The sequence below is a fragment of the Prionailurus bengalensis genome, chromosome E2, assembly GCF_016509475.1.
Source record: "Prionailurus bengalensis isolate Pbe53 chromosome E2, Fcat_Pben_1.1_paternal_pri, whole genome shotgun sequence".
Classification (NCBI taxonomy): domain Eukaryota; kingdom Metazoa; phylum Chordata; class Mammalia; order Carnivora; family Felidae; genus Prionailurus; species Prionailurus bengalensis.
Window position 1 is genome coordinate 49,490,012 of NC_057352.1, and position 13,441 is coordinate 49,503,452.

A 13,441-nucleotide genomic window follows, 5' to 3' on the forward strand; every position below is an offset into this window, starting at 1 on the left:
GGTTCTCAGTGCCCTATATCAGGAGACATGATGTCTATTTGCCCCATTCCTGTTGATATTGATTTTGCTCATGTGGCTGGGTGCCTGGGTGGCTCATTCAGTTCCGCGTCCAGCTCTTGATTTGGGCTCAGGTTATGATCTCACTGTTCATGGGATCGAGCCCCGCGTCAAGCTCTGCCCTGATGGTGTGGAGCCTGCTTGGGATTCTCTCTCTCCCTAGCTCTGCCCCTCCCCCACTCGTGCTTTTTCTCTCTCTCTCAAAAAAAAAAAAACCACAAATAAATAAATAAATAAATAAACTTACCCAAACCTAAAATGTTTTATCATCTATTGATGCTTCTTGTCTGAGTGATGATTCCTATGGTGGTTGTCAAATGGTGGCTTCCTAATTCCAGAATTCCTTCTACAATTAGAAGTGTATGGAATGCAGTTTTAATAGAGTTCCGTCTACTACTCATTTGCCTTGTTCCTAGGGCTGACCCATTTGGGACATTGAACTGAAATCCTGGTGTATACAGCAGAGTGTTTCCTTTTGAGATGTCAAACTCTGATCATTTATCTTCTCAGCACTGTGACTCTGCAAAATTCCGCTCTGCTTCACAGAGGTTGGGCTTAGCTTTTAAGGTTCCCATCTTATAAAATTTCAGACTTCAGGTAATGGTGATAACTGAACATATATTTGAGGTTCCTCAGACTTCCGGTTTTGTCACTGCAGCCTGTGAGATTATAAACGGCTCTGCTAATTTCTCTTGTCTCACCTGCAGCCTTCCCCCTGGGGAAAACCTGGATCCTTAGCCTCTTGCCAGAATTGGCAATTGCAGATGGCTGAAAGTTGTCGCTTTGCACCTCTGTGGCTCTTCCCTCTGCACATCCTTAACCCTTCTGGCCACTGTTGCTTCTGTACCTCTCTTAAACCTGAAATATCGTCTGCTCCTCTGGCTTTTCTAGTTGTTTTCAGTGGGAACAAACATTATTTGGCTGCCAACAACTCCATCCTACCCAGAAGTGAGAGTTCTACATTTTCCTTTTATGGGGCCTGCATAGTACTGCGTAGACCGGGTGTCCCATTTAAAACTTTATCCTCTCCTCTAAGTACATTTATTTTCTCACTATTATAACAGTTCTGTTTGTAGGTCTACCAATATACCTGAGTCCAGTTATTTTCCCAAGGTAAATTTACGGAAATAAAATTGCCAGATCACAGAGTGTGATGACGTAGTTTTGACAGGTTTTGTCACATGGCCTTCTGGTGAGACCGGACGCTTCGGCTGAGCTGACAGTGTCTAATAAAGGACTACTGAGTTGTTTTGAGTGGGTCACTATCCTCTCTGCCTCTTCAGGTGCCCCAGAAGTCCTCCAGCCCTCTCTGTTCCAGCCTCGGTCTTCTGTGGTGAGTGGACAAGGCAATCCACAGATCTGGTGTGTGGTGCAGGGAAGCCCTGCCAGGGCTCATGTCTTATCTTGGTACCAGCAATTGAAGGGGAGTGGCCCCACCTTCCTGCTGAGTCAGCGAGAAGGGGCTCCCCCCACCTATGGTTTTGGTGTGAATCCTCGCTTTCTGGCAGAGATGGACCCAGCCCAGAATGCTGCGCTCCTGACCGTGGGCAATGCCAGCCCTGCTGATGAGGGCACCTACTACTGTGCCATATGGTTTTCAGGCCATTATGTCTTTGGAGAAGGTACCCGACTGCTCTATCAGGGTGAGTCTAAGAGCGTGGGGATCTGGTGCCCCTAGTGCATACGAGTGCAATGGAGCTGGTGGCAGTGGGCACAAAGGTGTAGATGGTGGAGCCCCCTTGGAGGAAGCTGTTGTCGGTAGGATGAGGGAAAGAGAAGGAGGGCCAGGAGAGTAGACTGCCAGCAGGGAAAATGCTCAAGCTTCTGGATGGTGGAATTGGCTGGAAGCATTTGAGGATGGACAGAAACACCTTAGACCGGATTTTTAGGCCTGGGAGGGGAAGCCTCATCAAGAACATTAAATCCCTTCCCTTCCCTTGCTCTGTAGTAAGGATACTGGAGGCCCGGAGGACAGAAGGTACATGTGGCAGAGATAAGCTCAGCTCCTATTCTGCTCAACAGGCCAGAAGGCCAGTTGTGGGGCAAAGTAGATTCTGACAAAGGTGAGGGAAGGCCATAGAGGAAGGGTAGAAGAGTCTCCAGAGGCCCCAGAAGGAGGGGGATCAATAGGACTGAGTTTGGAAGAGGCTGGTGGTATTGGGTAACATCCTTCTTCCTCTCATTCCCCACAGCTAAGAGGCAACCCCTGGCTCTGCAGCCACCTGAGCTGAGCCTGTTCATCCCAGCCTACGGCCCTCCCTTCCATGTACTTTGTGTGGCCCTAGGACATAACCCTGACCCTCTGAGGGTGTCCTGGGTCCTGGAAGGCCAATACCAGGAGGAAGAGGACTCCACTGGGGGAGCTGGGGATCCCATGGTCAGCTGGCTGCAGCTGCCTCAGGAGGTGGCAGGAATGTCTGTGACTTGCCGAGGCTTGCACCAGAGTGGAGTCTTAGAAGTCGTGCTGCCCCTGCCCTGGGGCCGAGGTGAGTAGAGAGGACCCAGGGGTTGTGCTCCAGTCTTCCTGATGCAACCACCTGGAACCCAGACATCAATTACTCCCTGGCAAACCAGAAAGTCAAGATAAGCACTGCTGTGTGTGGCAAAGAACCCTTGGCTCTGCCCTAGCTTCTGGTGAAGCCTGGACGTGGCTTTGGAGCCCGTGCAATGTTGTGGGACGAGCTACCCCCAAAGTCCTAATACCTACTCTGTCACTCCTGGCTTCTGTGTTCCCTAGTGGTGAATGCCTGCTTATTTCCTTTGGGGGACAGGGCACAGGGAAGCTATACGAAGGGCATCTGCTCTGTTCCAGGGCACAGGAGAACGCTGGAAGTGGAGAATGCGAACAAGAGTGGACACATTCTTCTAGGTACGGACCCCCCGACACTGACGTCGGACCCCCTGGATGGTGAAGCCTTGACTTTTCACGGTCATCGACTCATTCAGCAATCATTTTATGGAGTACTAAGTATTTGCCAGGGCAGAGAGGTGACTGGAACACAGTCTGAATATTAGTGAGTCTAGAGGGGTAGGTCAGACACTGAACCAAGGTTTAAAATGCAAGGAACACTGCACTAAAGGTCCTAGGACAGGAACACAGGAAATATTCAGGAGCTCAGCCAGGAGAGGGGCCCTCCTGCAGGGGGGTCTGGGAAGCTCCTGTGTTGATGCAGTCAGAGCTGAGCCCTGAGATTCTGGCTGGAAAAGGTGTAGACCCAGTCCAAAGCACCTGGGTCTAGTCCTGGCTCAGCCCTCAACATTCTGTGGCCCCTATGGTGGGGGGGGGGGAGTGGGGAGGGGAGGTGGAGGAGGAGTCTTTTTTTTTTTTTAATTTTTTTTTCAACGTTTTTTTAATTTATTTTTGGGACAGAGAGAGACAGAGCATGAATGGGGGAGGGGCAGAGAGAGAGGGAGACACAGAATCAGAAACAGGCTCCAGGCTCTGAGCCATCAGCCCAAGAGTCCGACACGGGGCTCGAACTCACAGACCACGAGATCGTGACCTGGCTGAAGTCGGACGCTTAACCGACTGCGCCACCCAGGCGCCCCAGGAGGAGGAGTCTTTTACCCTCTCTTGGCCTCAGATCCACCTACCTACTTACCCCATCCAGTCCAGACCATCTCTGCACTTACAGATCTTAAGTCTAACTTTTTATCCTATAAATGGGGAGTAACACAACTTCACAGAGGATAAAGTGAGCCAGAGAGGCCTCCTTAGGAGGAGGCAGGGGCAGGGAGAAGCCCATGAAGATGCATTGTTCATTGTGGGCCCACTTTCACCCTGTGCCTGTCTCCCTCACAGTGGAGCTGGAGCAGATCCTCATTGCCACCACCTACTGCTACCTGGGACTGCTGGGTGTATCTCTCATCTACGGCCTCATCCTGGCTGCTCTCTGGAGGAATCACTGTTGTTGGGCCCACCCTACGGAGCCACTCCCCAGAGGGGGTCAAGGAGCGGCCCCCGGTTCCAGGGCGCAGGTGGGCAGGAGGTGCACTCCTGCCGCGGCCCCGGAGCACAAGTGGCCGAGCCCCAGGGGCTTCCACATCCTCCGAGGGGCTGCCCATGCCCCGGACCCTCCGTCCTTGCTCCGGCCGGCTTCCTCCTAGTCTGCTGCCTTTCGTTACCCATCGGGTCCCCCTTTCTCTCTCAGGCTGTCCAAATTTCTCCATAAATACAGGGAATTTGAGAAGTTACTGCTGTGCTGTGGGTTGTTCTGGGCAAGGGAGGTGGGATCCTGGGACCAAGGCCAATACCTTCCAGGGGAGGGATGTCCAAGGTATGGTCTGGCTCTGAGGACAGGTCAGCCACTGCAGGCTGGAGCCTGAAAGTCATACAGGTCCCAAGGCCACTCTGGCCGGTCAGAGGGAAACGCATGTGGCAGGGGCAGACCGTCATGTTCTGCTGCTCACTAGCTGAGAAAGCCGGGTCACACCCACCCTCTCTCACTTCTTCATCTAGCAGAGGGTTGGGTATCTAAAGTTCTCCCCCTTTTTGGCTAAAATCCTTTCATTCCTCAGCCCCTTTTGAGAACAAATGCCAAATGCCTCTGAGGATTTAAGTTGGCCAAGGGTTTTTAATCAGAAAGATCACACAGAATTAGAGGGTAGGGTGATTCCTTCAGAGACTGCTAAGGCAGCACGGTCCCCACTACTGCTGTGGCATCCCGTCAAGGGGCCGATGCTGCGAGCTAGGGAACCCACTTCTCCCTTGTGGGAATACCAGTGACTTCATTTCCCACACTTGCACCACAGCAGGCAGCCTCTCTAAGACTCTCAGGAGCATCTGGCCCCAGACTCCTCCCATCCAGGGCGATGGCTGCCCAGAGTTCCCTACAGAGTGTTTCCAGTTGTTCTCTCTTCCTCTTTTGTTCTATGCTTCGCCTTCTCCTGGCCTCCACGCTACACGCAGGCCCACCATCTCCCATGTGACAGCTGCAAAAAGTGGATCTGAGTTCTGAGAAGAAACCCTGGGCCCAGGGTCCTCTGGTCCTTTCTCACCGGGCATCCTAGCACTCAGATCCTGGTACAGATGTTTCTACTTCGAGAAATCCTTGTGTCCATGCAAACTCCTTAAGTGAGGATTTTGTAACACCCACATGCAAATTCACTTTGCCATAGCGAAGGAGACAGAAGCCTCAGGAAGGGTGTCACAGGGTTCACTGGCCCTGGGACGGGGCTGTTGGAACGGGGAGGTGAGGGCTGATGAACAGGGACCTGACAGGGCATGGACAAGAAATGTGGCCTAGTTCTGGGCCCAGAGGGAAGATGACCACTAGAGACCGGTGCATCCACGTGCCTTATGTGCAACGATGGGTCCCAGCTACGCTCTCCCCAGGAAGGAGCCTTATGATGTGGTTTAAGGTGAGTAATTCCCAACACATCAACCTGACGGTCAGAAAACCTTGGATCCGGCCTCTAAAGTTCCTGTGGTCCTACCCTGCTTGACCTATTTAGCTGAGGAGACAGAAACGACACCACCAAGCGCAGCGAGTAGGGTCAGGGTGCACAGCTCGGGAGATGCTCCTCACAGAGCAGTTGGTTGGGGGCGTCCTCCCAGTCACCAGAGAAGATTTAACAAGTAAAAACCTGCAAACTCTTTATTAAATTCTCCCATTTCATCTGTACAGAAAAAAATGCACATTATGTTCAGGATCTCAGTAACATCTCAAAATTACACAGCATGAACATGTAAAAACAAGGAACTGCTGGGATTTTATACATAGAAAGAAAAATCATTTACAAAAGAGGCTTGTTAATTTTACTTTTCTGTATTTTCTTTCTTAAAAAAAAAAAAAGTTCAAGGCCTAAGATGTCACACAGCATCTGCTGTTCAGTCTGGTTTCCTGCTTGGACTGACCTGGGAACACTGTGCCGGGAAGAAGCTGCTAGGAAGGCTCCTGCTGCCGGCTGTCCTGCTGGCCACCCGACCCCGTGCACTGACTGCAGTCTGCCTGGGGCCTCTCCAACCTCCCTAGCTCCTGGCATAGGCCTGCTGGGCTCTGGGGTCCAGGTTCCATGGGTTCCATGGGCTCCATGGGTTCCATGCTGGGGGAAGGCAAAAACAGAATATAGAGGCACTATCTGAATTTTCTCCTTGCCCAGGAAGGTTTCTCTACTCCATGTATCCCAACAACATCCCTACCGGTGTGTTGTGACAGATCTTGGGGAGGAGGAAGGAGAGGAAACCACCATCAGGATCCTGCTACCACCAGACTAAACAGATAGTTCCACCTTGTGCTCCAGATAACAAGCAGTCCTGGGGTCTCCATAGTGATCTCACTAGACGGCTGGGAGAAGCTTGTCACTCAGAAGAGTCAGTCTGGGTTTGCTATGACTTATCTGTTGTCTGAGGTCAGGGCAAGAAGGGGGATTCGGCTTCAGACTCAAATGCCCTAACATGTGACCCTGGTCCTAATGGAGAGGAGGACCAAGAGGAGTGTATCAGAGAGATGGCCAAACAAAGACAAGAGAGAGAGATAGAGAGAGTAAGGGAGGAAGGGAGGAGGGGCAGGCCAGAACAGGAGCTGTGGCCCCACGGCCCTTGGGAATCAGGGAGCAGTGGAGAAGAGGTGAAGGAAAGAAGTGTCCCTGAAGGCCGAGGAGAAATTCAGGGTACCAGAATGCTGCATTCGATAAAGCTACGTAGGTGCTGTCCAAAGCGGGGGAGAAAAAAAGGATCTTTCAGGTTTCCCAAATCCGTAAGAACCTGAAATACAAATATATATACCAAAATGCACACAATTCAAAAAGCCCTATGCTTGTGGTTCTGTGGCCAAAATTTAGGTTGAATGGGTCAGGCTGGATTGGCTGGCTGCCACGGGTCCCTTCCAGCTTCCTTCTCTGTATCTGCTTGCTTAAAAGAAGCTGGATGTGGAGAACATGTAGTTTTTGGTGGGGGAGGGGAAGAAATGGGATATGAAAGCTTTTTCTCAGAAGAACTTGAGACCAGCTAAGTAAGAAAGGAGGCCCATGAAGCCATCTCTCTCTCCCTGGATGACTCCCTAGAGTGGGGATCTGTGGGACAGAAGCTGTACCGCAAGCCTGGGGGTGGGGAGGATGGGAGACATTTCCAGAAGTCATACTCACACAAGAGAGTGAATCTTTTCTTGGGAAGACAGGGAAGTCGGCACAGAAGTCCCGTTCCATTTTGTCTGATGAGTAAATGGATACTATAGACCTCTTTACCACTGGATTCTTTTATGACACAACTTCAGGAAATAGGAAGAAGTGAACTCTGACAATTCTGTCACCTCTTCTAGGAAAGCAGAATCTCCCTCCCTCTCTCGCCCAGGCAGAGCTGCTCACTGTTCCCCAGAAAAGGAAGCACAGGGTATCAGACAGCCGGAGGCCTGCAGTGAATTCGAGCCAATGCCTGCTGAGTACCAGTACTCAGGATGCACTGGTTTGGAGTGTGTTGACTGGACCCACAGAACTGGCAGTGGCAGCCAGAGGGCCTCCAGGGAATGTAGAGGAGGAAGACTTTCCTGCTGCAGTGAACCCAAGCCTCGGCTATGCTCCTACCTCAGCACATCTTGCTAGCACACGTCTCCTGGGAGAGCAGCAATAGCAGAGGATGGTCAGGGCCGCATCAGGGTAAGGGTCTCGCTTCCAGGGCTACTCTTCTGGGAGAGAAACTCAGTTAGAGGGAAGAGTCTTGTTCTTGACAGTTGCCCTGCATTTCCGATCTCCTATACCGGAGGGCCTCCAGGTCAGGAGAGTAACCTCTCGGGGCCTCTGGAGTGTTCTGGAGCACACTTCATATGACTTCCCCAGACCCTGGAGAGAGCTAATAAGGCCAGATGAGTTACCTGGATTTTCGGCAAACGCCTGAGGCCTTGACTGTGGAAAACCCCCCACCAGCTGCTTGTTATTGTCCACAGGCTAGACATCAGAAGAGATAAAGGCCAAGGTCCATCATCAGCTTCTCCACTAGGGCGATTTCTTCTTGAGTCGACTAGGTGATTTACTCATGATTGACCTCTGAGGCCAGTGACCAGAGGTGCCCCAGAACCTGTGTTATTATACCAAATGGGGGGCAGAATGGATACAGTTGAGCTGCAGGTTCAGAAGGTGCTGGGCCCCCTGCAGGTAGAAAACTGCTCAGGACACTACCTGGGACTCTCAAGAACCAGTCATATGAAACTATTCCAAGCAGGATGGTGAAATGCTTTCTAGCAAAAGCAACAAAAATACTGGCAGAATTATCCCTTTTATTTATTGTATCATTTCTAAAGATGATAAATGTTTCAAGAATCAAATCCTTTTCAAGCTTCCAGATATGCTTCAGACAAAGCCAAAATGTCCAGATACCTTAAACTATTGGTTTGTTTTACAAACACTAGGAGGGAGAACGCAGAGATGGAGAATGGTACCCACACACTCACCAAATGGTGAATGTTTTATTCTATCCTGTGAACCATGCCAGACAGGTCAGTGGGGGCCTGCGTTGAGAGGACATCCCCGGTTCTCAATCCCAAGCCCCCAGGCCCAGGTGGGAACTCCTGGAGGTGGACTATCCGGACCAGCTCAATTCAGTCCAACAATGGTGGTGGTAGGGGTATGCTGCTCGGACTCCAAGAGTTTCAAGTTTTAGAAGAACCCCAGGACAGGTGTTGAGAATCAGGAAGACCCTAAGAGCAAGACTGAAGGGACCAAGCAGCTGAGCAGTTCCCCTTGGTAACTCTCAGTACCCTAGGCAGTGAGATACAGCTGGCTTCTGGATCGCACTGCTTCCTGGAAGGGGAGCAACGAGCAAAGAAAACCACAGTATTCAAATACACATCATTCAGATGAGACAAGGAGTAATCTGCATCAACCGATCCACAAACTGACCCACTTTGTATCGAACACATTTCAGGGGAGACAAATGTTGCATACGTCCCGCAGCACATGTGGACAGTGGCAAAGGGGGGGCAGGGCAAGGAGGGGCGCCATGGTCTATGTGGACAGTTTTAGGCACGTGATTTATAATACTCTGTGGACGTCTAACAGGTTAATAAAATATATATTATATAAATATATCTCCTACTGTACATGCCGCCCTCTTGTGCACCCACTGTAACTCCATGCCCCAAACTCAAACCCAGGTGTGCCAAGTTGCACTGTGATGCCTGCACTCCTCCCCTTTTACACTCCAAACCTGCCATCCCACACTGGAGGGACGGAGGAGGACGGCCAGGAAGATTGCTTGCATATAGCTAGATTCTGGAAGTACAACATCTGATGATTCATCAAAGTACAACACTCAGCCAATGCCTACTACAGTGGGTGTACGCAGCAAATGGACAGAAAGAAAAAAACAGATAAAAGGCTCCATCTTTTAACGTAATAACTTTCCAAGTCCTCTCTACAAAGAGGCATAAGGGAGCTTGTCTGGGAAGGTGGCCTTGAGCCTGCACAAGGGTCAGGTTGGACTGCCAGTCACATCTTGAGACCACACTAAATCTTTATAAGCCATTGTCTTTGACTTGCACTGTTGCCTAAAAACTGAGCAAAGTGAATCAATCCCTGCTCCTCCTTCCTGCCCTGAGCTCCCTCTCTGCTGCAGTCCCTGCCTCCCCGCAGGCCTTCCAGACTAACCACCATCCCCAGCAGGGTCAATCCAAATGTAACTGAGTCCTGTGCTAGCCTGGAGGAGGAAGATTCCTGGGATCCTGCTCCTTGGGACTCAGGGTCCAGCCTCTGACCAGCTTCCCACTTTTGATCTCCTCCCCAACCCATCTGCCTCTGGCTTAGGGAAGCTCATGCTTGCTTTACCTCACTGAAGTGAGGGGGTCATAGAAATACTCATGGCCTGGGGTCCTGACCAGCAGTGGCTCTATTAAGGTGAGATCTGGAAGGCATCACTGTCTTAGCAGAAGAAAACAAGACCCAAAGCAGACTGGTCACTGATTTCCCACTCGTCGGTGAAGTCCGTGGCCCCCACATGGTCCAAAGGTGCTTTTGAGAAATGAGCAAGACATCCCAGTTATATAGCATATTGGGTGCTGTGTTTTCCCCGTAAGTCCTGCTTCATTTTACAGTCACAGAGAAGAAATAACCCCATTGCCCAAGTCAAGCCTGGAGGAGATGTGTTATTATATACATTTTTTTCTTTCTTTAAAAATTTCTTTTTTTCTTTTGTTTCTTTTTTTTTTTTTTTTTTGGTGGTTTTTGTTTTGTTTTGTTTTGTTTTTTTTAAAAATCATTTGAGTTGCAGGTCAGGTAAGTTGGTTCTGGAAGTACTGGTAGTTCCATTGGTACGAGAGAGACTTGTCTACGGGCAGGTAAACCCAAATTTGCCAACAAAGGCAATAACCAAAGTGGCCAGCTGCTGCTGTTGCACAAATGGTCGAGGAGGAGGAGGACACCATGGACACGGGCGAAGTCTGAGATGGGACAACGCAGAGGACACCTGCTGCTGCTCTAACATGGGTGTTGATGCCACCTCCTAGAAGAACGAGGTGAGTGGGTACACTATACAGGAGGGCTGTACAAACTGGGCACTGGACAGGTAGTTCCTTTGGTGGTCACGGTGGCTCTACCTGTCCTTGAGCTCTCGTGTTACTCGCTTGGTGATACGTCCACACATCAGGCCAATCAGGAACAATATACAGATGCTCCCGCTGATCACAGACAGAATGTAGTTCTTTGATGGAGATGTCATCACTTGCATGGCGAGGTCAGAGAAGCCATCAGCCGGGGCCACCTGGAAGGACACACAGCAGCACAGGCCTTGGACACAGAACTGGGTTGGAGGCAGGGCTAGCTCTAACTTGCCCCTCTCAATTCCTAGTTTAATTTACGTCATTTCCTTTTGGGAGAAAGGGCAAGGGACAAGACAATCAAACACAGAGCTACAACTCCTTTTCCTGATCACACTATGGTATATATCTACTACATAAGGCGAGAAAATACAGACAACTACAAAGAGGTGGGGTCTCATATTATCCATCTCACGCCATCCCCGCCCCTGCCAACCTGACAGCAGCCCTCACACTCAAGACCTGGCCACATAAGCCCTCGCAGAGCACTCAACAGGTTTTCAATCATTTAGTCCTCGTACCAATCCTTGAGAGTAGATTGTATTCCTCCCATTTTACAGATGAAGACCCACAGGCCAAAGGGTGGGACGTGATTACTTGTACCAGGTCACACAGGGTCTTAGGTATTCTGATTTATTAAAAACCACAGAGAACAAACAGTTGAGATTGTGTTGGATGCTGGTTCTGTATCTTGACTTCCTGTCACTCACCATTAAATAAGGAGTGCGGTCCCATCAGAAACAGTGTGCAAGTATGACTCAGGCTGACCGAGTACACTGCATTGCTCCTGTAATCACAGGCTCTGCAGCCTAGCCAGTCTTCATTCTCAGTTAGCCTCACTGCTTTTCTGAACGGACCTCTCTCTTTGCAGCCTGCTATGGCAGAATCAGGGCCAAAAGGCTCCCCGGGTGCACACGGACCTGTTCTTTTGGGTCTCAACTTAGCCTGGGTGCCTGAGAGGGTGTGCCCAGGGATGTCTGGCTACATCTGTTTCTATGCTCGTCCCGCATACGTAGAGCAGAGTGAGATTAACGTGATCTGAGCACTGACACCTGTCGACACAAAACAAGCAGTGGAATCTCTTTGCAGCAACGTTTAGCAGCTCCCCAGCAGAAGCAGAGAGAAGGAAGAGACTGACTTGGCCCCTCTCCGCTGCCTCACTTAACGGAGGGCTTCCAAGCCAACTTCGTTCCTTCGGGAGAAGGGGTGAGGGGCGTATGTGCTACTTGGACAGCTGCGATCCCTTCTCTTCATTTCCCTTACTTCTAGGTGTGAAGACTTGTCATGGTCTTTCCTGTTTGCCTGGTACCCTTGACCTTTCATGTGGGTGACAGGAGGAACTGGCCAAGAAGCAGGGGGGTCCTCATGATCGCTTTCTTAACCTAAGGCAACTGGCAATGTCCATCCCGATGTGGGGTGATAGAATGTGGATCTAGGAACCTGACTTTCTTGCTGAGGCACCTTGGGCAGGTCACAGTTTCCTCCATTGTGAAGTGGGGAAATAATCACTCCACTTACCCTGCTGCGTTTCAAGGTTCAGTGAGGTAGTATGTCCAGTGAAGTGTTACGCACCACAAAGTAATGTGCACATGAGAAGAACTGTTACTCTTCTCGCTGAGGCTGCATTTTTGTAGGAAAAATCTCCCCTAGCCCAAGTCTGCCTGGGTATCACACACATTCACCTGTCCTGATGTCTCTCTACCCTATCAGCGTTCCTGTTGCAGCCTAGCTGAGGGCGAAGGCCGGGGCTAAGTCCCACATACATATGCTCCTGCCAAACACTGACTAAAATCAGAAAAACGAGCTTTAAGACAACAGTGGCCAGCCTGGTTGCTTTCCCCTGGGCATGATTTCTGGTTCTCTTTGCACAGCTGGCTTTTATCCCATCCTTTGGGTGACTCACTTTTCCACGGTGGACTATGGGCAAGTGAGGACAAAGCAGTGGCCCTGGCAAAGCCTGCAGACACTGGCAAAAGGAGATGGTGGCCGCAGGCTCAGAGACAGCCAGGGAGGCTTCCAAGGGCAGTGACAGACTTTTCAAATACACTTACTGCTGGTCTCGCAACAAGGACAAAAAGACAAGTGGAATATCTGGGGAACGGACAGAGATGGCCACTTCAGGAGATTCTCTTGGGCATTACCTTTGCTGCATAACTCCACATTTCAATCCGGTCATTGAGACGTTTTTTGCACTCAGGTTGTAACCTCACCCGCTTATCCTCCAGGGCCTCCATGAGACAGGACATTTCTGTGAAAGAAAAGGGATGAGAAGAGTCTAAAACTGTACAGAACAGAAATTTCTATGAGGTTGGGGAGGAGGGCACCTTATCACCAGAGAATTCAGATGTATAGGCTACACAAAGTTAAATCCATTCTAGGAAATTTGACCAAAGATTTAACATGGAGAAAAATGATGTTGAGTTTCCAAGGAACCAGCTGCCCACAGACCCTTAAAACCTTCTTATTTTATTGGGCATGTCTGGCTCAGAAACAACTTTCTTCCACCTGCCCAGGATCCACCCAGTGTGGCCACTGGGTGAGCTGATGAAGCTGCTCTAGTTTGGCCAAGGGGGAAGAGGCCATGATCATGAGTTAAGTTTTGCTTCCCTGATAAATAACTCAACCTTCCCTTTTCATCAGAACCTTACCTCTGGTTATGGCTAGGTCAGTTCAAACCTGCAGGATTATTCATTCCTAAATTCATTCTGCCACAAAAGCCTAGTCCCGGCATCAACCAGGCCCCCAGAGGATGTTTTCTGTGGTTGTGCTGCAGCTAGAGAACAGAGTACCCGCAAGTGCTGTCTCAGAAGGAGTCTGTGCTCCTCCCAAGGTAGTTCAGAGAGGGCCAGAGTGAACAGTGA

General features: G+C 50.3%; 2 protein-coding genes across 3 annotated transcripts in view; one reads left to right on the forward strand and one right to left on the reverse strand.

The window, feature by feature from the left end:
• Positions 1–575: 575 nt before the first annotated feature.
• Positions 576–4,251, forward strand: LOC122494461. The gene is made up of 4 exons (XM_043599674.1): positions 576–1,700; positions 2,250–2,543; positions 2,870–2,926; positions 3,860–4,251. Exons 1-4 carry the CDS (start codon positions 1,568–1,570, stop codon positions 4,162–4,164), a joined length of 789 nt encoding a protein of 262 aa, XP_043455609.1. The 5' UTR covers positions 576–1,567; the 3' UTR covers positions 4,165–4,251.
• A 1,389-nt stretch (positions 4,252–5,640) lies between these two features.
• The window catches only part of GLG1 (golgi glycoprotein 1), a 150,549-nt gene continuing 142,748 nt past the window's right edge, over positions 5,641–13,441 (reverse strand). For both annotated transcript variants that reach the window (XM_043599673.1, XM_043599672.1), the window contains 2 exons: positions 12,722–12,828; positions 5,641–10,744 (listed from right to left, as the gene is read on the reverse strand). In XM_043599673.1, coding sequence (XP_043455608.1) covers positions 10,577–10,744; positions 12,722–12,828 — 275 coding nt within the window. In that variant the 3' untranslated portion in view covers positions 5,641–10,576. The remainder of the gene's footprint in view (positions 10,745–12,721; positions 12,829–13,441) is intronic.

Bases quoted from the DNA above. Each gene is read 5' to 3' on its own strand.
- LOC122494461 (XM_043599674.1), top strand. From the start codon at position 1,568: ATGGACCCAGCCCAGAATGCTGCGCTCCTGACCGTGGGCAATGCCAGC. The intron at 2,544-2,869 runs GTGAGTAGAGAG...GCTCTGTTCCAG, and splicing joins GCCCCTGCCCTGGGGCCGAG to GGCACAGGAGAACGCTGGAA. The intron at 2,927-3,859 runs GTACGGACCCCC...TCTCCCTCACAG, and splicing joins GAGTGGACACATTCTTCTAG to TGGAGCTGGAGCAGATCCTC.